General features: G+C 37.6%; 1 protein-coding gene across 3 annotated transcripts; it reads right to left on the bottom strand.

Moving 5' to 3' along the window:
- Positions 1-1,312: 1,312 nt before the first annotated feature.
- Positions 1,313-23,118, bottom strand: LOC131336445 (probable amino-acid acetyltransferase NAGS2, chloroplastic). Of its 3 annotated transcripts, none has more exons than XM_058372294.1 (10): positions 22,602-23,118; positions 15,550-15,637; positions 10,820-11,025; positions 10,542-10,693; positions 8,341-8,761; positions 6,572-6,669; positions 5,288-5,399; positions 5,056-5,215; positions 4,834-4,906; positions 1,313-1,786 (listed from the first exon to the last, which is right to left on the bottom strand). In XM_058372294.1, exons 1-10 carry the CDS (start codon positions 22,956-22,958, stop codon positions 1,636-1,638), a joined length of 1,818 nt encoding a protein of 605 aa, XP_058228277.1. In that variant the 5' UTR covers positions 22,959-23,118; the 3' UTR covers positions 1,313-1,635. The 3 variants fall into 3 exon arrangements, with proteins under 3 accessions (XP_058228277.1, XP_058228278.1, XP_058228279.1); XM_058372295.1 differs by lacking the exon at positions 22,602-23,118 and adding an exon at positions 16,366-16,959; XM_058372296.1 differs by lacking the exon at positions 22,602-23,118 and adding an exon at positions 16,366-16,412 and having other exon boundaries at positions 10,820-10,969.
- Between the last annotated feature and the right edge of the window lie 938 nt (positions 23,119-24,056).

Genomic DNA, 24,056 nt, shown 5'->3' with positions numbered 1-24,056 from the left:
ATCAAGCAAGCTCCTCTCACAGCAAGGGCGTAATGCATGAACGATTGCCCTACACCGCGGCTACACGGCTACACTCCAATCCTCCTTCCATCAACTAGTTTACTGTTTACCAGAATCATCCCTAAACGGTAATAACAATCCCCACAACACCAGATTCCGAGTTAGCTTCCCATGATATATCACAGTTGATCTTGACAAAATGGGAAGGAGGGATCCATTCGGGGGGAGGGGTGTCTGGGCTACATGGCGGACAAATGTTGCCGGTATAAGATGAAGGGATAGCCTCTAGAGTCAACATGGTCAGAAAACCTTGAAATAGTTTATCATTTCTGGACTGGCATAAGCACCAACACAGCAAAATTGTCTGGCAGAAACTCCTTAGAATATCTCCCTTTAGTTGAATGACTTAAGCTTCTGCAAACCAACGTAAAACAGAATCTTGTCCAACCCCAAAGCTTCTGAGATACAACCCGCCCAAGCCTGATCGAACTTTCAAAGTTAAACAACCGATGGTCCACTAATTCAACCCTTATAAATGTAATCATTTCTCAACTTTCCAATTGTCTAAAATGGCAAAATCTTTCAAACATTTTCCGGAGTCATGCTCGTCGCTCCTATCAAATCTTTCTGAATTACAGACTTGTTAAGTTCAGCACAAAAGGGGTATGGTCTACATCTAGATGAAAGGATATGATATTCAGATGTTCAAGTCGCATAACACTACTTTTTGGGTACATGAATGGAAACTACATTACCTCGTCGCTAATATGTATTGGCTGGAAGAAGTAACTGGTTTATTTTCATGAATTTCAGACGAGCAATTTGTCACCATGATTGGATTTTGGAATCCAAAGGGCCTCCAACAAAACTTCAATGCAGGGAGAGGGAGTAGACAAGTGAACAACAAATTAGATGGACTCCTTGGTTTACAATGTTTGACCAACATTTTCCATGTTTTGAGTACCAACATTATATAAAGGAGTCAAAAAGAAAACTTTAGAGCATCTACGAGATCTCCAAACATCAATCTTTAAATCACAATAACAAACTCTTTTCTAGTCTACTGACGTACACTACGAAGGAAGCAAAATATCAAAAACTAGGGGAAAAAATAACGAAATTTAAAGTGTCCTCGCTGCTGTACCATGAAAATTCTCCTTTAAAATGTAAAGCAAAGCAGTGTAGCAAAGCACTGCATACGTTGTGGGTGCCCGATTGAAAGCATAAAATGAACCAACATTCCTGTAGCCTCGCCTCGGCAAACACGTGACCGGGTATTTTGGTTTTTATTTTGGTGACAAGAAAACTGAGATTGAAGGGCATGAACGCAACTGACAGATGCCCTAGGATACAATTAACATAACAAAACAAAAGCCAGACAATAGTAGCTGCAACTTCACGACTTGTAAGCAAGCACGTGAATCAGCTGTGTCTAAAGATCTGATACAAATAGTCTAACCTAGTTAGCTACCTTTTCATGCGTATATTGCCTTCTACTAAAGCAAACAATCCAATCACCGTTAAGATGTACGAATAATAGATGTCATTAGCATGTTAAGATGCTTAAGCCCTAAAGTTGAGAACTTGGTTCCCAGTCTATTAGCCGATAACATAACCAACTCCATTGCTTCGCCCTCAAGTGAATACTCGATCGATGCTAATTCCACTCATGTCAGGTTGTAGCTTCTTCGTATAGTACTTTGATCCACGAGACCGATTTATCTTCTTCCTCTTCTCCTCTGGTATGCATTCGATAGAACATTCTGAGAAACCACGCCTCACAAACCTGTCAAACACAGAGCCAATGATTGCAGAACATCAGTAGGCTAGATACACAAAAGAGGACCACTCATTTCCTTTTCTGCTGCTTTCAAGTACGAATCAATTCATACATGTTTAGCACCAGAAGAAACAAATGGCACCCTAAATATGAATTATAAACATAAAAATAAATCATGTGATGTGGAGATGAGCTTTGCACTTGACAATAAGGGTGAAATTTTAACCGGAAAAAAAAAAATCCAATCCCCCTGACTAAACTGCCCGAAATAGTCAGTCCAATTCAGTTCAGTTATATCAAATTTCACTTTGGTTTTGATGCATGTCAACATTGAACCAAGACTAACCGACTAATATCCTCATCAGAAAACTTAATGTGCACCGTCCTTACGAACCCTTGTGTTCGATACTCACCATCCATGTGTGCCAGGTGCACAGAAAGAAAACCTGCAAACCCAACTTTTTTCTCTCTCTTCCCAACTTACCTGTCTTCTCTCTTTTCCCAATCGGAGATTGAATGGCTTCTCTATTTGTTTTTCACTGGCATACGCACTAGCTCAATGATCCTAATGCATCTCAGTGTCCCCTCTACTTCTCTCGATTTCAGGCTCCTCCCTTCTGTCTGTCTCTATGCCCATTTCTCGCGATGTTTGACTCACTAATTGGTGGATCATGCGAGTTTATGCAATGTTCTTGAAATACTCCATGCAAAAAATACTGACAGAAAACCAAATGTTCCAGACCTGCTGCGATTTCTTAAGGTAAATTTGAAACTCTTGCTCCCTAAGTAATGATGCAAAAGCCCTGATCTTGTTAATCCTGATCTATGAGAAATCCCTTATTTTACGTTCCCAACAACACTAACTGAGCTGTAGTATATTGAACCATCAAGGTTTGAAGCACTTCATATTAGGTGTTGGTTTCCAATTTGAACTAGCCGAGAACTTCGGCTCAGAGCAAAAAAAAAAAAAAGCCCTAAATTCGAACTGCAAGAACCAATTATACCCGTACTTGACAGTAAAGGAACAAATACTAAAAGGTCCAAAGTGAAAGTACTAACTCATCCCTTAGCGGCTAGGTAAGAAAGCAGGAAACATATTCCAGATTTTCTAAGCTATGGCGGTTGACGATACATACTGCACTAGCACAATAAGTTAGGATAGGTTATATTTCCCCTAGATTGGGTAAGTACCAAGATGTTATTAAGCAGGAAATGAACAAATACATTATATCCCCTGTACCACAGTAGAACTCTTGTGCAACAACACTGCACTGGGAACTTTCAAATCCATCTTGTCAAGTGCTTTGTTATAATTTGATGATACGCTACTGTTTTCACCTTTGAAGCACCCAACATGCCTAAATGGTCACAGCATACGTATCAGACACGGTTATGCCTGGGACACAGTAGGACATGTACGGGGTACGCGATGTGTCGTGTTCATTTAATAAGCCACGGTACGGGTTCGAAACGTCCCAGTGCTATCAACTTTTATAGGGCCAGTCCATGACTCCAAATAGGCTGTCAGGGATTTAATTGGGCCCCCGCTAGGAGTACCCCAGAGATTAATCGAGGTGCATGTAAGTTAGCCCGGGCCTTATTTGCACGAAGTAGGGGCAGAATCAGGGGGCATAGAAGCTCCTTGTTTCGCCCGGGGGGGGGGGGGGGGGCGCGTTGTGGGTAGGAATAACTGATACAAATACATGTGAAGTACAGGAAAATGCTATAATTCATAATTGGTGTCAACTTCAAGTATTGTTTTAGCAAGTAAATATTATATTTATAATAAATACGAGAAAATTGAGTTGTTATTTTCCTCGATGTTATCATTATTTCATATTGTCTCTAACTTGGAATCTTTTACTATTGTTCTTTTGGGATTTATGTTCTAAGAGATTCTATCCTAGTTGGGAGCTCCTTTCTCGATGGGAGCAAGGTTCCTATGTGCTAAAGGTTTAGGGTAGGGGTGTGCAAAAAACCCGCAGACCTTCGGACCCAACCTGACCCGAAGGGTCTCGGGCGGGGTCGAACATGTGTTTCAGACAGGTGCGGGTTTACTTTCTGTTAAAAATCAGATTTCGGTTCCGGGTTCGGGTTGGTGCATTCCTTACCCATGGGATCGGACCCGGCCTGAAGGTTAAACCCGACCTAACCCGAAGTAAAGAATTGGGCTCCAGAACGGTTCTTAGCACCTGTGCGGTTCGGTTTGCGGGCCTAAATATTCTTACCCAACGTGGTCGGGTCGGGTTTAGGGTCAAAAATGACCCGCCCGACCGTGCACACCCCTAGTTTAGGGTTTAACTTGGGAGCGCGAAAGCGAAGTTATGAGATGGATACACCACCCCACTAGGAGGTTCCTGCATTGAGGCCCGGACACTCCAAGTTATCAAAAAAAATAAAAAAATTCAAAGTTCATTTTAGGAGTTAAACTGTGATAAATAAATAAAAACTAAAAGGGAAGGATTGCAAACCGAAAAATTCCAACCTACTAAAACTTTTAGTCAAAGTAAAAGGAAAGAACTGAAAATTGCAATGTTAGTTTCAAATGTTACTGAATCAACAATGGTAAAATAAAATTTACTTATATATTGTTCCGTGTCTTAGGCCATTTTTTCCGAAATATTTTTTTCCTGTTTCTATATCCTTATCCATGCTACAGTACATAAGCAATAAGCCAAGCTGCTATACTCGTGAAGTTCCTTTTGCAGAATGTACTTCAAAGAGGTTTTTTAAACTCTCTTAAGGTTCAAATTAATACTCTACTTGCAGCCAAGCACAAACTAAAAGGTAAAAGAATGCAATTAAATTGTATCAACAATTTGGTCATAACACTGAGCTTAAGGTTGTAGCGTCAACAATGGCACGAGATTAATTTGCTAGCCATGAATCCATAGCAGAAGAAAGTAGGAACTCTTCAACAACATCAAAGAAGACACAATATTACTCGAAAAACTCTAATGGTTACATTAATTATGATCATTCTCATTAAGCCGTCATAACCAAACACAGCTAGTATGCATTAATCAAAACATGCTGGGAGGCAAAACGCATACCAATCTGCAGTCCGGGTTGTAAGCAGGAAAAGCATTTCACATCCAAGCGAAGATGCCTTCTTTTCAATGAAATCTGCAGAAAATTCCACTTGTAATGATTATTCAGAAAAGGTGGAAAGGAAAAGAAATTCCGAGTCAGAGACAAACATTGAGACACCCCATTGCCAACTCAGGGAATAAAAACACTGCACAAAAGTAATTGCTACATATTCACTACCATACCCAGTAATTTGTCTCCTTGTCCTTGCCCACGGCATTCAGGAGAAACAGCAATGGCAGCAACTTCTCCACATTTTTCTTTAAAGAATGGAAAAAGAGCAGCACAAGCAATGATTTGACCCTCCCTCTCCACGACCATGAACGAATCCAGTGCTTGAAGTAGCTAAAATCGTGAAAAGACACTAAGTTCTGAGTGCCCAACATCAAAAGAGAAAGAAAAATCATCAGCACAAACCTCTTCTTCGGTCCTCCTGACTAATGCGCCAGACTCTTCTAATGGCTGTATAAGTTGTTTTATCCGGGAAATGTCTGTCATCCTAGCCATCCTTGTTCCTTCATACAGATCACTGGAGTGTGAACGAACAATTAGAGAAAAGTCAGTGAAATGGTAGATGTGGCCATATAGCAAGTAGGTTTTACTCCTTTCTTCTCAACAAAATGATTTTTAAGCAAAATAACAGCATCTAGGCCTAGAACTTTTAGTGTTTCACTCACTTAACGAATAAGAATCAAAATATGATATGACAATCAAATCCCCTGCTACCGCAACTATCTACAAATCCATATCATCCTATCTTGACATCCAACAAACAAACACCTATGCCTCAACTGATTGGTCAGCTTTTAAAGCTTGGACATGTTAAGCTGAGTAAATAATGAAAAATCATTGATATAGAATGTCAACAAGTTCCTGTTGATTAGGAAACAAAACATGCTATAATGTCGCAAATACTCTGCACAGTTCTACCAGTAGCCAATACCATATATCCAGCAGGTACTCAGGTACTGCTCTGAAAAAGCTCAGACCCAGTGCCCAATCTTTCGTTACAGCATAGTCTTACTTAATGATTTCCAGCGTAGAAATCCATTTATCCCCTAAGATTCAAATTTCTTTTGTCAAATTTGTGAAAGTGGCAACCCAAAACTTAACTATAAACCATGAACTTCTCATTGTCCAAGATTATAAAGTCACAACTACGGTCCTCTAGTGTACCCTTAACAAGTATTTTGGACAAGCAAAAGAATCAAGGAATAACAGATATTCTGCATGAGCAAAAGAATCAGCAATAAACTAACAGATATTGTGTAAGCGTGGGTTTTTTTCTGTGTCATCTATCAATTTTTTTTATTATTGTTTTTCGTTTAGAGGCAAGAGAGATAAACTGAACAGGTGATTTAGTGATAATATGAAACAGATGAGTAGGTTTCCTTTGGTGGTATGTAATTCCAACCTGCCTACCTCATGATCTAAATTAAAATAACCGAAGATAAACAGCAGTTCCCTTGATAGGGAAACAACAAACTAAAAGAGAGAATATACTGGAACACGTGCATCAACTAACAACAATAGAGAAAAGGAAATTGGGAAAATTAGCTCCGCAGGTTCCAATGGAGCCCTTGCGAAGGAATATTTGCAGCTCCAATGGTTTCAAATCCACATAGGAAATGAGCACACATTACAGATCATGTACCTTGAAAAAAGATTACGTCAAAATTACTTTCCATAAAAATTGCATACCTGGCCACCATTGTTCCCACTCCATCTCTTTGAAACAGTTCCAATAGTAAAACTCCACCGATAGTGCCATCTACCAAGTGAACTCGCTGAACACCTCCCTGAAAGAAAATAAGTGGAAAAGACTGTAATAACAACCAAACCACTGACTACCTTCCTAACATTTTGTGACAGCAATACATAACTCGCACCGTAGGCATCCAATTGTGATCTCACTTGAAGCAATTTAGAAGCTATGTTACATGGATCCTTCATTTTGGCTCAAGTACCCGTGTCAATGTGTCCAACACCCGTATCCTTTTGGACACTCGGATCCTCTACTTATTAAGATACTTACAGAAAATGAATATCATATTAGCTAGAAAAGCGATAATTCGAGTATTTCACATAGACAGAAAATAGGGAAATAGCAAAAACATAATTTTCTTAACCCTTTCTTGTTTAATACATTTGTAAACATAGTTTACGGTACATAATCTGAGAAAATTATGCAATATATAACACAAACAAGAGTTCAGGACATGTCCCCATACTCGTACCCAAGTTGGGGACACATATCTACGTATCCTAAGATTTAAGTTTAGGAAGGTCCGACGCTTGGACTTGCAGCCGCACCCCGATACTCGCACCCTAGTCCATGTAACATAGTTTAGAAGGACCTAACAACTTAACAAGAACTTTCTGGACAAAGCTCAACCAATGCGAAGCACCTAAGAGCATTCATTTCTGCAGTATCGAATGCATAAGGATTACAATCCACATTCACGACTTGGAAAATGTAAATCAACTAATCAAGCAAAAGAAGAAACCAGAAACGTTAACATGTCAGACTCATAAAATTATGCTGGCACACACAAGGCATTTGAACAGCAACATTTATTCACAGGACAAAAGCTCCAATATTGAAGTCCAGCCCAGCAAAAGTAAATGATGCCTTTTTGAAGATCATGCTTTGATTACTCAATTTGACAATATGATAAAATTTTCACACTTGATCCTGAATCATGCTAGAATCTGCAGTATATGGTACCTCACGAAGCTTGTCTTCAGTGACATGAGAGAAATTTTACAACTCAAATTAAAAATTGAATTATCACCCATCATTGCTGAATATAAATTTGGCCTTACCATTGCATGCCAAAAAATGGTCTGAACGTCCATAATCCAATACAATCCATTTAATGTTGCTTTCCTAAAATATCATTATACAGGTGTCCAACCTAAAGCAGCTAAAGTGGGGGGGTGGGGGGGAGAGAACTTACTAAAACCCTCTCATCCAATAATCAAGGATTCACGCTTCGCTAAGAAAAAGAGCCTTATTTATGTAGTTTGAATAGAATAGAAACTTAGATAATAGTCACAGTGGCTTCATATTACACAAAATGGGTAGTCACTTTCAAAAGCTGTTACTCCCTCCGTCCCTTTTTTAAAGTTTAGTATTCCATTTTGGGTTGTCCTTAATAAGTGTCCATTTTGTAAAGTTAGTGGGTAAAATTGGTACATTTTCCATTTTGCCCCTAAAAGTAGATTCCATTTTGAAAGTTAATGAGTAAAAGTGTAATGATGATATCTCCATAGAGGGTAAGTAGGGAAAGTAGAGGTAAAAGTTGAAGTGAAAGATGTTATGATGATGTACTCTTAATAAGTAGGAGTTACAAAGCTCGACACTTAAAAAAGGATGGAGGGAGTACTAAAATACACAGAACTGTAAGTAAAATCGGCAAACTTAGGTGGTTGATAAACATTGTCCATCCATCAAGGTGCAAACTTACTCTGCAAACAAAAGCTGCTGCAGCTAATTCAGAAAGGTAACCATTTAGTCGACTAAGCCTCTCTTGACCTCCAATAGCAAAACCCTGCTCGCCAGACAGTCCATTGCCATTGTCAAAGCCAACACCATTGTGAAATGTTGCTGCATGCATATCACTAAAACCCTTCCCCTTCTGTAGAGATGTTACACTTCCATTGGACTCGCCATGGGCAAGGCAAGTAAGATCTTCTCCACGAACAGCTTGAACATAGTTAGCAGCTATTTCACTTTGCTTAGCTCGCTCACGGATCAACATGTCCGCATCTTGAAGAGTTAAAAAACGAATAAGGCGTCCAGACTCATCCAGGATTGGGCCATCTATAATGCAAATAAGCTTCTCTGCACCAAGAGCTAAGGCACAAGCTGTAGCAACTTCGTATGCGCTGAAATTTACAACAGAAAAATTCATTAGATTGGCCTCAAGTGCTCACATGACCCCAACAAAAATTATCATCAACCATCTGACTGGTTCTTTTAGCTGGTATGCGGGACGAGCCGTCCTACCAAAGTTACTCATCAAAGACAATGTGTAGCGTTTGAGTTTCTAATGGTAGCAAAAACAATTGCAATACCAAATAACCCAACAAAAAACATCTAATTTGTTAGATATCGGGTTACTAATGGGCCGTACTTCTGATCCTTATATATGTTATTGGTCTTATATGAAAGGAAACTGACATTCGCACTCCACTTTTAACGTGAAGGTACCAGTAACTTCATGAACAAAGTGGAGCGCCATTAATAAAAAGTGAAGCGTAAATATCAAAATCCTATATGAAATCCTACTTATGTTTAGAATACTCTATGTTTGCACCTCAACAAAATTTCTCGTCATCCTAATTGTTAATAATTATTCTAGCAGAATTAGGAGAGTTGAACAGTCTAAAAATAAGAAGTACAGAAGTGTCCACCGACCCCACGTATCTGTGTCTGACACGCATCTGACATGAACATGACACTCCATTGTCAGGCATGGCTTAGCCATGCCTAAATATGTGTCCCATGTTTCATCTTTTGTCAGACTCATCGTGGACACTCCAAGATGCGTTAAGGACACAAAGGAGGTTACTTGGCCCAAAGTCAAAATTTTCATGGATAACTAGTTCATGATCACAGTTAATTTGCATCTTCATAAACTTAGTACAATTTCTATTTTTCGTCTTAATTAGTCGGAAATAATGTTAACTTTGATATGAACTCAAAAGATACATCTATTACATAAATATATCTTATACTTGACATGTCGCATTGTGACTGTATCCTAATTGTTTAATAAGTGACGAATCCGCATATCCAAGTCTTGTCGTGTCCTCGTACGTGCTTCTTAGATTTATAGTCTAGAGAGTTGGAGACTTTGAGAACTAGTGTGAAGCTTTTCAAATTTTATCTAATGTGTTATGCAGCTCTATCTTAGGGGTAACTCCCAAGGAATCCTAGATTGGATTCCGCAGCCCCTTAAAAGTTGTTCTTTCACCCCAACCTTTAGGATTCTAGAAGGGAGTCACGAAGTCTTTCTCTCTTTCTTCTTATAGTCTCCTGCAAACACTACAAGGGTACAAGTCACTCCCTTTTAAAAGCTGATCTTTTAGGCCCAAACAACACCTATTCAAACCATCAAACTTAAACTTCCAACTCAACTAACTAGTGAGTACCCTAAATAGTCACTATCAAGACAAACATAAACTTCCAAATCCAAGCCGACCCTTTCAAAATCTATTTGAACTCCCGTTGCCTATTCTACAAAACGTAAGGACTATGGTCTACCTAAGAGTACCTTATCCTTAGAAGCAATTCTTTATCAAAACCACCATGACGCTAATAGCAATAGGCAGCCCAACATCAGCTTCCAAAAGTTGTCCTCCATCAATATAGAAAGAGAATAGGAGACCATGCAAGATACCTTTTAAGAAAGCTCAACAGCTCAATAGCAACGGTGGATAGATATAACTTAAAAGGATCAATGAGACCTTTCACACCAAATAAGAAAAATCTCTCAAATCAAGTGAAAGAACTACTAAAGTCCCTCTAACTCGAGAGCTAGACATTACCTCAATCAAGTATATATTGCCAAAACCTCACATGCTAGATACGGGTATGGTTTTAAGTAACTAAGTAATTTAAGCCAAGCAACAAAGGGTACCTATCAAAAGCTAATTAGCATACTTGCAATTCAAAACTTCTCCAGAGCTGGAATAGCCAAGATTGCTTAAGATAACTATATAATCCTTATCAAGCCTCTCACGAACACGAGCAACATCAATTTTCTTTACTTCACCTGTTGCTCCATAATCAATTCCTTCGACAACTCCCCTTCTCTGCCAAGAGAAACAAATTGAGGTCAAAGTTCCATATACTAATCAAGTATAACAAACCAACCAAATGCTAGGTGCAAAATAGTCCAAAATTAATCTTGCAGACACTGACAGTGACAACTTTCCTACCTTAGCTGCAAGAAAATTACCACTAGCGACAGTGACACCATCATGCCAACGACTATTGTCACCGTGCCGACGTATATTGCATAGAGAAGGTCCAGGAGAAAGCTTTGCCTCTATCATAATGCGTATTCTACCCGCTGCATCCATTGATGCCTGGAGAGAATCAGAGTCAGTAATTCTGTATCGGCCTACATACTTAGGCTCTCTTCCTGAAAGAACAACACAACACCAGATTACATGCTATTCCACAACACAATATACACTAAAATTTGTTATGTAATGTCAGTAATTCTGTATCGGCCTACATACTTAGGCTCTCTTCCTGAAAGAACAACACAACACCAGATTACATGCTATTCCACAACACAATATACACTAAAATTTGTTATGTAATTAATAGCATTACAATTATACTCTACATAGTGTATGCTCTGTTACCTCACATAGAATCTACGCCCGGTGGAATACCTCAAAACATACTCTTTCTATTTCTTATATATTATTATATGTATACAGTATACATATACATATATTTATGGGAGATTTAGTGATAAGTCCACTATAGACATTTCATAAGCTCATAAGTCCATCTAATATTTTTGTAAAGTCACAAGTCCACACAACCTAAACCCTAGGGTATCCTATGAAAGTGCCTAAACCACTAAACCCTATAATAGGAAAGTGTACCCTAAAACCCTATAAAAGTGCCTAAACCCTAGGATGCCCTATCCTATAATAAAAAAGTGCACCCTAAAATCTTATGAAAGTGCCTAAATCCTAGGGTACCCTAAAATGGACTTGAGACTTTACAAAATTAATAGGTGGACTTGTGGACTTATGAAGTTCACATAATGGACCTAAGTCTAATTTTCTATATATATATGTATCTACCTATTTATACAGGCGCCGGTTCAAGAGACACAATATTTGACACAAAACTAATCGGAGCCCCACGCGAAAAATCGGAGCCGTTCAATTTGTATGAAACATGTATTTAAGGGGTCCAAAAAAATCAACTCATTCGGATATCGATAAGGGCTTGATTGGCTCATTCAATTTTATCCTGTCAAAATCAACTAAATGAACTGATCAAGCCCTTACAATTATCCAAATGAGTTGATTTTTTACAGGAGCTCTTAAAAACATGTTTTAAATGAATTGAACGGCTCAGATCGGTCCCACACAAAACTTGTGTTAAATGTTGTGTCAAATGTATATGAATATATGTATATGTACACGGCCCTTCCAATAAGGGCGCCCTTATACTTGTCAAATGCGGATATCGCCTGTCAGTCGTTAGATTGTGTTTTCAATGGTCTGGATCTGCTAATGGTCATAAACCAATTTATGACCATCAGTAGATCCGAACCATTGAAAACACGATCCAACGGCTGAGATCACAAGTCCGCATTTTACTCCTATAAAGGCGCCCTTATTAGAAGGCCCCTATGTATATGTATGTATGTATACGTATATATGCATGTATGTATTATATACGTTGCTCACATACAATAAATTGGTTCACTCCAAACACTTGAGAATTACATAAGCCAAAACTCACACTAGAACACATACATCTCAAACTTCACACAAATTGTATTACTCTCCATTTGGGTTCTCTCCACTTTAAGAGTTTCTTCCTAACCCCCTAAGACTAAGAGTCATTGTCCATTCACAGGGATTCTTAACATACTCTAAGTGCACTCCCGGAAAAACTTCCAAAAACAAACTCATAAATAACGCCTTTTCCCTCAGAAAAGCCTCCACCTTCTCAAATGGATAACTACAATTGCCATGATCAAATGACTACCATTTTCCATTCAAAAGCTCCTCGTAAATTTCGATTTTTCTATTCCACAAGGTTCTAAATTCCCCGAATAAATCTAGCATGTAATGGAATCTTTTCCATTCTCTCGGATCATTCGAGCTTCCTTCAAAACTCGCTAGGTTCTCCAACATCTAGAACTTTGTAGGATGTTATAAAACCTTCTCCCATGTTCTCTTTTATTCTACAATATCCAACAATGATCTTGAGAATTTTTTGCTATTTTAGAATCCTTTACCACTCTCTCAAAACTTCCGAACTCTTGGAAGATTTTCATAGTATCTTAAGAGGATTCTAGAGCCACGGAGAGTGATGTGTTGAGATCCAACATTGGTAAGTACTCTAGGTTTTTTTCCCAATCGGCTTTGAGGGCAAGAAAGGCCCTTGGTGCATGGTTAATGATTATAGTGTGGCCTAATGACTACGTTATTTGTCCTTAACTGAGAAACACAAACACTTCAAAGCAAGATATGTGTCCAATGTATTGGATTCCGACTCTTCTTAGTTCTCCGACACTCTTGGACACATATCCGATACTCTTTTCTAGTGCCCCTAAATAACAACTAAAAATCTTATTCAAACAGGTGTCCCACACTGATTTTATGACATGTTGGGCACTTCTTAAGTGTCTATGACAATAACTTTGGCATTAAATTTACACCCCTCAATCAATGGTAAAAGTCTCACATGTAACGGGTATACGGTTAGTGGCCAAGTGCAACCTCAAAACTACCAAGTTGCCTAGCATTACCTTTTACCCAATAGCAACAATCGACACTATTAGTTCATGCAAATTTTACATCTTCAACATTCTCTCCGCAATACTTCTCGCTTTAAAATCCTTGAGAAAAGTGTAGAGAAATGTGTTATTCTAACAGTGATGGCATTCTTCAAATGGAAAAAAACAAACCAAACCAAACCAAGTCTCATGTCCCAATCACTTGGGGTCGGCTACATGAATTCGTTTCTTCCATTGAGCTCTGTCAAGGGCCACTTGTTCACACAAACCCATTATACTCGTATCTTTGCGCACTACAGCATCTAATGTCAATTTAGGTCTACCCCTCCCCGTAACATTGCTACCTAGAGCTATCATATCCGCTCTCTTAACTACTGCATCTTCTGCTCTACGATAGACATGCCCAAACCACCTTAACCTATTTTCCCTCAACTTCTCCTCTATAGATGCTACACCTACCATCTCATGAACTGTTTCATTTCTAATATTGTCTCGTCTAGTCTTACCACACATCCACCTCAACATTCTCATTTCCGCTACACTCTTCTTGCTCAAATGTTGTTTCTTAATAGGCTAACATTCTGTCCCATAAAGTATCACGGGTCTTATGGCAGTTCCATAGAATTTTTCCTTCAATTTTGTGGGTACCCTCGTCACATAGTACACCAGTAGTGCTTCTCCACTTTAGCCACCCCACTTGGATCTTATGGGTCATATCATCAACAATCTTTCCATCTCTACTAATAATTGAGCCTAAATACCTAAAATGATCATTCTTTGGTATCTCTTGGTCTTGGATCATCACTCTTTCTTCGTGCGCACTACTGATACCACTAAACTTGCACACCATATACTCAATTTTACTCCTACTTATCCAAAAACCCTTTGACTCTAATGCTTCCCTCCAAATTTCTAGTTTCGTATTAACATCTCTAGCGGTTTCATCTACAAGGACAATGTCATCTGCAAACATCATACACTATGAAATATCCTCTTGAAATTGTCTAGTCAATTCATCCATAACTAAGACAAAGAGGTACGGGCTAACCCTTGATGCAATCCTACGGTGATTGGAAATTCACTTGTGTCCCCTACTGGTGATCTAAGGGTAGTGACGCAACCTTTATACATGTCTCTAATCACCTCGATATACCCTTTGGTCACTCATTTTCTCTCCAGAACCCACTATATGATGCCTTTAGGCACCCTATCAACTATCATAAGCCTTTTCTAAGTCTATGAAGACAATATGGAGATCCTTCTTCTTTGCTCTGTGTTTTTCTACCAATCTCCTTAATAGGTAGATAACTTCCATGGTCGATCTTCCAGGTATGGACCCAAACTGTTTCTCTGACACCGTAATCACCATCCTCAAGCGATACTCAATAACTCTTTCCCACAACTTCATTGTATGACTCATCAATTTAATACCTCTATAGTTGTTGCAGCTTTGGAATAGCCTCTTTATTCTTATAGATAGGTACTAAGGTGATCCTTCTCTATTCGTTGGGCATCTTCCTAGTCATAATAATCTTGTTGAATAACTTCGTCAACCAAGTCACCCCCAAGTCACCTAGACTTTTCTACACTTCAATAGGGATACCATATAGTCCTAGGGCCTTACCCGGTTTCATCCTTTTCAAAACTTTAACCATTTCAAACTTTTGTATTCTCCGATAAAACTCATATTCGTTTAACAACTTATCGAAATACGACTTCCATTTATCCCTAATCGTCTCGTCTTTCACCAACACCACCGAATCAATACATTTTATACACTTAACTTGAAAAACGTCTCTAGCTTTCCTTTCTCGTAGCTTAGCAAGTTTATAAATAATCTTTTCTCCATCTTTACTATCGAGTTTAGAGTAGAAATTCTCATAGGCTTTCAACTTAACATCCCTAACGGCTTTCATAGCTTCCATGCTAGCTTACTTATAATAAACAAAAAACAAAATGGGTCAAATGGAAAAAAACAAAAAAATAAAAAATAAACATCAAAGCAGCAGTAAGGACAATGACACATCAAAGCTAAGGACAATGACTGTGATGATGGAAAGAGCATTATTGCTGGCAAATGATAAACATATACTCCAGTAATTGTGCTAGTGTAACTGTATTTGTGCACGTGTATGGGCATATAGGTTAAAGCAACCAGGTTTTACTCACCTCTCTCAACCAGAAGCCTGTCAATTTGTACATGGGTCGCTGGAACAAGAACAAATTTGATCCCCAGGCCATGAAGGAGAGAAATATCCTGTGTACAAATTTATAGCAAGTGTCATACCCCAATTTTTTCCATAATAATATCACGTTTCATTAGTTGTGATGGTTGAAACTTGGAGAGATTCAAAGGAATTTACATCCACCAAAATTCACAAGCATGTATGAAATTCGAGAATGAAAAGAAAAGCATAATTACAATTTTCAAACATGTTTATTTCAAACCAACTAAATCAACTTCAAGTCAAGCAATGACCCCAAGCAAATCAACCAAAGAGCCATCTTTAAAGTTACATTTGTCACGCTAACAACATCACATTGGATGGTGGCTAAGTCGCAAATATCCTAAAAAATCTAGTACTTTAATACATTTCAGCATCCCAATACAGTTTTTTGCACAATTTTTAACAATTTTAAGAACACCTCTTGCAATCCGGTTAGCGATATCCTATTTTGTTAACTATCCATTCCATTTTCATACCTTTCGGCCATTTGGTTTTGACTACATACCAGATATCACTAAATAGTAAATATCCGGTGTTAAATTAAATTATTTACCATCCGAATGAACCATGTCTCGGATATTCAATCCCACAAAGTATAGGATACACAATACAATGGGGTGTGAGATTATCAATCCGATCACTACTAAACTCGTAAGATTATACATTCAGTGCTACTAGTCCTGTCAAAAAATGGGCCCATACTGGTATACACAACAACAAGAAGCACGAAAAACAGAAGTAGTGGTTTGGAACATACCATAAGAACAGAATCCAAGTAAGGGCTATCAACAATTTCAGCCGAAATAATGACGACAAAGGTGCCGCCACGGTGCGCTCGAAAGTACGGCCAGGCCTCACGGAAAAACCTCACGAACCGTTCGTCTCTTATACAGTTGCTACTCGACTCCGCATCAGTTTCCGCGAAGGCGTTACACTTCACAGAGATTTTCTTCCCCCAATTAACTGCCGCCAACGACGGATTCATCGATCCGAGAGCGCTAACTCTCTCCCCCAAACCACTCGGCGCCGGAGAGAGTTTCCGGTGGATGTGGCGGAGAGGAAGGGAAGGGGTTACAGGCGAAACCGCCATGGAAGGCGAGGAGGATGGACAAGGAATTAATGCGTTGATTTCGAGAGCTGAAGAGGGTACGGGATAGGATGGTGACTCATGGTATGCGGTTGTCGGAGTGGAAGAGGTTTTCTGGTAGCCGAGGTACCACGGAGATGTCAAAGTTTGAACGGGAGCCGCCGTGAATAACGTGTATCAGTTTCTATAGATGTTCTTCGACGGCGAAGGTTAGTTACAGGAAAGGAGTGTGAAGGGGTCAGTCCCATAGAAAACTGGTCCCGCTCAGCGCTTCCACAGTCTATTAATCAAAATTAAATAATCAAAAATTGTCATGCCAACTTTTGATTATTCATTTAAAAATTGTTAAAGTTAGCAATGTAAATGACCGCAGTAGCATAATCAACATTGAATAATCAAAACTTGTCGCATCACATTTTCAATCTGTAAAAATTTAAAAATTGTCACCATATAAAATAATTTTTTTTTAAAATAGTTTTCAAACTAATAAAAACAGGTTATTAAAAATAGAAAATTATTTTTTGAAAACTTTTATTTTGAAAAACACTTTTCCGAAAAGTTTTAAAAAATATAATTTTGAAAAAAAGACAGTTTTTTTTAATTTACAGTTTTTGAAAAATAGTTTAACTATTTTTGAAAAAAAATCTTATTTTAAAAATATTTTTCTTAGAAACATTGTTGAGAGAGAGAGAGAGAGAGAGAAAGAGAGAGAGAAGGTTTTGGTTATTAGCAAAAAAAGTTGTTAGTTTTGATTATCCAAGAGCCAAAATTTGATAAGCTGCTAAGAAGTTATTAAGTTTGGTTATGCCACTGTGAGTACTTTTTTTAGAGAATATTGCTAACTTTAGTAACCTTATGATTTTGATTATTCCACTGTGAATGCTCTTATAATGTGGATTCAAGACTCGGATTTTGTCCAGTTTTCTTCCATCCAATCTCATCCGTTTGTTAATTCTCATGGGCGCATACTGAGCTCACAAGAAGGATCCAGTCCATTCATTGTAGAGTTCATCAAAATTTTCAAGTACAAAAAATTTGAAGTTCAGTGGATACCAATCAATCACTTTATGAACACACATTTATTTTGAAGCATATGGACACAATTTGCATAGTAGTACATTTGTTTCGAGATAAATTTGTTTCCATAAGTTATTGATTAATTGATATTCACTGGACTTTGAAATTTTTTCATGCTTACAGAACTTAACTAACTCTACAAAATGAACGAATTCAACCATTGTCATGGATCCGAGATATGCCCATAAAAATCCATAATTAAAGATAGAAGAAAACTAGACAGGGCCAGAATCCGTACGTAGATTCCTGGGGTCAGGGTAGTTTTTTAAGGAGCAAAGCTTGATTAATTTATTTAACAATTGAGTCTCTTTAAACGAGCCGAGATTTGAGTATTGAGCTCGGCTCATTTTAACAAGACAAGCCTCATAAGCTGAGTCACGAGCTGCTCGGTTTATTTTCAACCTTATTCCTCAGTGATATACTGCTACCGTTATACAACTTATCACATCCATTAATAATGCGGCTATAAATTAATTGTTGTCACACAGCAAAATCGAACACTTGACAAGACTCACAAGAGTCTTGAGCGCTCGATAAACACCAATCTACTACTCCGTATATTGTATGGCATGGTTATTTTTGGTGAGAAAAGTTCTTATGTGTTTTTTTCTTGTATGCGTAAATGATTGTGTTTTTCCAACTGTAATCCAAAAAGGAAAACTCACATTGACGATGTCCAACATTTTTTATTCCTTTCCTTGTAGATCCTACCTAGAGTAAACTTCCTGAGATAAGGTCGAAAGCAATATCACTGTACTCCCTAAGATGATCGATCAGCTCCATTAACATATACTATAATTTCTGCATGCATGCTTCCCCACCCGTAGAAAAATATGACCAAAGTACAGATAACCGGAGCACGCACCTCGACTAATTATGGGTCATGAAGTTTACGATCAAACAAACTCTTCAATGGCTCCAAAATTTGGAATGTTTGGCATCTGTGGATTCGAACAGGCGACCACATGCATAACAAGTACTTATTTGTTGTCTTATGCGCACCTGACCAAGCATCTTGAGATAATTACCAAAGTACTATTTTCTTCTTAAGTGCTCTATGTTATTTCTTTCGGCGTCTTCTTTTTTTCTTTTTCGTCATTTGTCTTAATTTGATGGTAATACGATAAAGCTTGTTGGCTTTGTTTAGTTTGGATTTTAAGGGACCCAAAACGATCAGAATCGTTATGTTTGTATATAAAATTAAATGCAGTTTCCGGGATAATTTTCTCTCTTTATTTTATATAGATTGTGCTACTATAATTTTCCCAGACCAAAACTCGTGTATTTGATATAGATTGTGCTACTATGGTGACATTTGGTCATTACTATTGACTAATTATAATAATGTAGGCACCTCAAAAATTAAGGTAAGAAAAAGTTAAACATTTTATAATATATATATATATATATATATATATATATATATATATATATATATAGTAGTATTAGAATACTTAAGGTAAGAAAAGTCAAACATGTCATAATTTATACATATAGTAGTATTAATACTTACTTTAGACATGACACTATCTATTCTATTTTTTTTTGGAACTTAAATAGGGGTCCTCTCCTATATAGCTACTTATGTCCTAATTCTTAAGGGTTTGAAAACTTATGTTGTCATCCCGAAATTTAAATAATACCCTTCTTACCCTTAATATTTGGTTTACCATGTTTTATCTTTAAACAAATTTGATGGATAATATTCCATAACTATCAGACAAAAAAAGTTTGGTGGAGGTTTTGTTTTCATTAGAATTAGTTGTAGATAATTATTATCCCTTTATACACGTTTATTTTGTTTGCACAGGTGTCCCACCATCCCATTTACTCTCCATTTTCCCCATCCTCATCCTTCAAAACAGGGGAAAGTAGACACTGAAAAAAACAAGAAAAGGGAAACCGAGAAAAGGATGGTAGGTCTGTTCGGCGAGCCCCGTTGGTCCACTTTTCCCATCCTTTCCCGTTCGAAACAAAAAAATAAATAAAGAAGAAGGAAACCGAAACTACAAGCTCCGTTTCCGCTTGCAGTTCGTTCCGTGACGAAAAAATCCAAAAGGAAACAGCAGCTAACCTCCAAATCCAAGTGATCAACTTCGACGGTGGCGGACAGCGGTCTGTGGTGGTGGAGGAGATTCACGAGGCGGTTGGCACTTGGGGGTTTTTCTAGATCTAAACTATGCGTGTCGTACAATTTTTTTTCCCCAATAAATGAGTGTCAAATGTTGAGTTGATGAACAGCGAAGTTTGACTCTTTACTGGTTCTTGTCCTCAATGGGTTTTTCCTGATCTAAAACCATGTGGCAATTTGTCATGTTATTCTTGAAAAATGCTTCAACTTATTAGTATTTGGTGCACATCCTTGTGTCTACGTTGTTCGCTTCACTTATCTTCTGCAATCTTTGCATTTGTGCTGTCATGTTTGTAAATTTGTGACTCGTTTTATCATGTTTTTAACTTATTTGTCATGTTTGTTGCAAATTTATATTGTGTATAATAATATTAGCTTCAATTTCATGGTAACTTGTAAAAAAATTCATGATAAGTATTGTAGATTTGATTTTAATGCGTGCGTTGAGTAATTTTGTGGCGAAATGTGTCATGAAATGATTGTCATAGTTTGATTCTCAATTGTTATGATTTCGGTATGCTTGTTTAGATTTCACAATTTCATCATGATATCGGTTTACAATAATTTTTTTTTTGTTTTTTAACGGCGGGGAGAGAATGTTAGGTGGGATAGTTCATGATGATAATGTTTAGGAGTCCATTTAACTCTTTCAAAAGGGGAACTTAAATAATTGGAGATAATCAAAATATAATATATATATATATATATAATATTTATATTAATATATAACTAGGGGTATGACGCGGCAATAAAATATTTTGATGATGATAACATAAACAACTAGGATGAGCACCTAAATAAGTCCTCCAAATAAGTTGCTTATTTAATTTCTTCATCTTTATATGATGACTTTATTTAAATTATCTCATAATCGAGTGATGTCGGTAAATGACAGAGGAGCATTGATGACGTAACCATAATAGTATTTGTTATGGTAGCTTTTAGAGATATTTTGTTAAATTTAATCCAGCATAGTATATTCGATAGATGTGGAGAATGATACCCGTTTTTTGACAATTTAGAATAAAATAAGCAATTACCATTTGGCCTTGAATTTTTATTAACCGAGTACGCTACGAATCGTTGTATTGTGCATAGTAATGAATTTTTTATTTTTTAGTTAAGGGTAAGGCACAAAGAAGGTGGTGCATGGACTATATATGTGAGTACTGGAGAAATTTTCCAAAAAGGGGGCTGAATAGAAGAATTAAAGGCCAAATTAGCTGAAATTCGCTCAAAAGAGATCAAATTTGGTTCGACTACCCATCCATTTGGCTTAGGTCAGTTCTCTTCATCTCGGATGGTCCTGGCTTTTTTTTTAAGAGAAGTGTTATTTGATCAAAATTTGGCAAACTCCAATGGTGTTGAAGTCATTATTTGACCGCTTCTACTTGCTACCGTTAGATCACACCCACAAATTACATTCATTGGAATGTTCCCAAGAGTCATCAAAGATTCAAAACACAACTCTTGCAAGAAATGGTCAAAGCCATTTTTGACTCCCAAAATGGCTCCTCATTGGAGGAGAGAATTTTGTGCCTAGAAGCTAAGTATGACTTTGGCTCCCAAAATAGCTTCCCGTTGGTGACACTCTATGAATTTGAACTTTTTTTTAATAATAGGATGTCCGGATCAGTTTGCACGAACCTCGATTAATTTCGGAGTCCTGAAGATAACAATCAGACATAAATCCCAGTGGTCTTAAGGTTTGAAATGTTTGGCTTCTGTGAGAATAAAACCTATGATCTCGTAGAGGAGCACTTATTGCTTTCTCACAACAATTTAGCCAAATCCTTGAAGATTTAATCCAAAGTGACAACAATAATATAATTGGACAAATATGATCTAACATATTATTTCAAAGATTTATTTCCCAAAATTATCTCTTTTCTCTCTCATCTTTTGGCGCCACCGAAAATGCTCACTGCTCAACAGCCACATCCGCGACAGCAAACGTAATGTTTTAATGCGGATAAAAAAAACAAAAAAAAAAACTGTAATGTTTTAATGAACTTTTAATAACTAAAATCAACAATATTGCACTAATAAATGCAGTGCTTGTTCTTAAAAAAATTTCAGTACTTAGCTTCCAATGAGCATTCTAGCAAAAGATTATGCACGAAGTTAAATAAATAAAAATTTACTTAAATTTATGTGTAAGTAAATAGTTAACTCAAGAAAGAAAAATAAATCAAGCTCAATAAGTTTTCAGTAAAAATAAAATACGCTAATTTTGTCATGACTGAACAAAAATTCTGTAGCGACCTTAAATGTAAAAATTAAAAATTAAAAAAATAATAATAATAATAATTAAGAATGTGTTTTGGACATCTGGGTAAAAGTTCAATTGGAAGATAACACGGTCAAAATGCGGCTAATCTGTTAAAAAGGCATTGATTTTCGATGAAATTTGCAAAATGGACAAAACTTTTGGTAAAGGATATATGCTGGCTGAGTGATAACATCAGAATCACCCAAGATCTCCTTTCCAAAAGCCAAAAAAAGAAAAGGAATCACCTACAACTTTTCATTTCGGGTCCGTTTGATTAGACATAAATTTGTGCTGAAACGTAAAAATGAGAGAAAGTACAGTGAAATGCAAGAAGAAAATGAAAAGTTCTTGAATTCAAACAAAAATTCATAACCATTTCAAACACAAAAACAAAAATTCAAGAGAGAGAGGGAGGGAGATTATTACCTCGAGTATGGATTCCATCAAGGAACTATCAATAACTTCAGCAGATAAAAGCACAACGAAAGTGCTGCCTCCGTGAGCCAGAAAATACGGCTGAGCCTCCCTCATCATCTTGACAAACTTTTCGTTTTCCTCTGCCGGGAAAAACCTCCCACCACCACCACCTCCGCCGCCGCCGCAGCCGCAGCACCTCAATAAAAACTTTTTCCCCTCACCCCTTTTCCTTTCATCAGTAAGAAAATCAACTCTTTTGGTCCTAAAACTCGCAATTCTCTCCCCCAAGCCACTGCTCAATCTGTCCGAATTACCACAGCACGTAGCCGAAGTTCCACACAAAGTCCTTGATTTTGCAATATCCATATATAACTGCAAGGACACAAGTAACGTACAAGAGAAAACGGGGAGAAAAAGGGTTTGTAATGTGAACAGGACAGCGGTGGCAGAAGGACGCAGCGAAACGGTGTTAGCAATAAAAACAGAGAAAGTGAAGCGGAAAACAGAGAGATTTTTTTGGGGGACAAGGACAACTATGCCAACTACTCCCCGGGGGAGAAGTGCTGGGTGGGCATGTGCCACGTGGTGCCGAACACAATTTCGGTCATGTTTTAGACGGCCCAAATTTGTTTGGGTAATTTTTTAGTGTAAAATTGTCGAAACATCCCTTCAAGCCTAAACAGATCTAGGCTGTCCAAAAACACGTTTGGACAGTCGAAATGCATGCTCGACATCACGTGGCCCGTGTCTATCCCGCGTTGAAAAATTTCTCTAACTTGGGGAGTATTTGAATGACTTGTGTGCTTGAAATAATACAAACAGATGGCTCAACCCAAAGAGTTTTTTTTTTTTTTTTTTCTGAGGTAGCGTTAGTGGCTAGTAATTAAAGTACATCAAGCCAAACGCAGTTAGCGGAACGGGGCCATCAGAGCATCCGCAATGGGTTTGATATATTTATTTGTTAAAATGTGTATTAAGATAAAAATGGGTTCCACAAATTTATGTTAGACATTGCTAACATAGGAGTGTGTTAGAAGATCTACAATGAATTTGGTAAATTTGTGTGTTAAAATATTTGTTAGGATAAAAAATGGGTCCCATAAGTGTATATTAAGAATAATGGACATTTATATTTTATGGTTGGAATTTGAATTATAGAGGTGGGATCCACTTATTGTTTGCTAGCATAGTTGTCAAATTTGGCACACATGCTAGCACAATAGAAGATTTAACACATTCTAACACACAAACTAATGCAAGCATTATGGCACAAAGAATACATTTTTATTTGCTAAATCTTAACATACGCAATTAAAACACTAGTTAGTACACTCATCGTGGATGCTCCTCCACCACGACTTGTGCTAGAGAGGTTGACATGGTGGTAAAGGCTTAAAAGTTAGAACCGGATGATGACTCTAATTGGGTGGATGCAGACGGGCTTGTGTGGAACCTGTTTTCTGG

This window comes from Rhododendron vialii, chromosome 8a (genome assembly GCF_030253575.1).
Source record: "Rhododendron vialii isolate Sample 1 chromosome 8a, ASM3025357v1".
Taxonomy (NCBI): Eukaryota; Viridiplantae; Streptophyta; class Magnoliopsida; order Ericales; family Ericaceae; genus Rhododendron; species Rhododendron vialii.
This window is presented reverse-complemented; position numbering and strand designations above follow the sequence as displayed.

Bases quoted from the DNA above. Each gene is read 5' to 3' on its own strand.
- LOC131336445 (XM_058372294.1), bottom strand. From the start codon at position 22,958: ATGGATATTGCAAAATCAAGGACTTTGTGTGGAACTTCGGCTACGTGC. The intron at 8,762-10,541 runs GTATGCTAATTA...TGTAAATTTCAG, and splicing joins GGAGAAGTTTTGAATTGCAA to CGCATACGAAGTTGCTACAG. The intron at 4,907-5,055 runs GTATGGTAGTGA...AATTTTCTGCAG, and splicing joins ACAAGGAGACAAATTACTGG to ATTTCATTGAAAAGAAGGCA.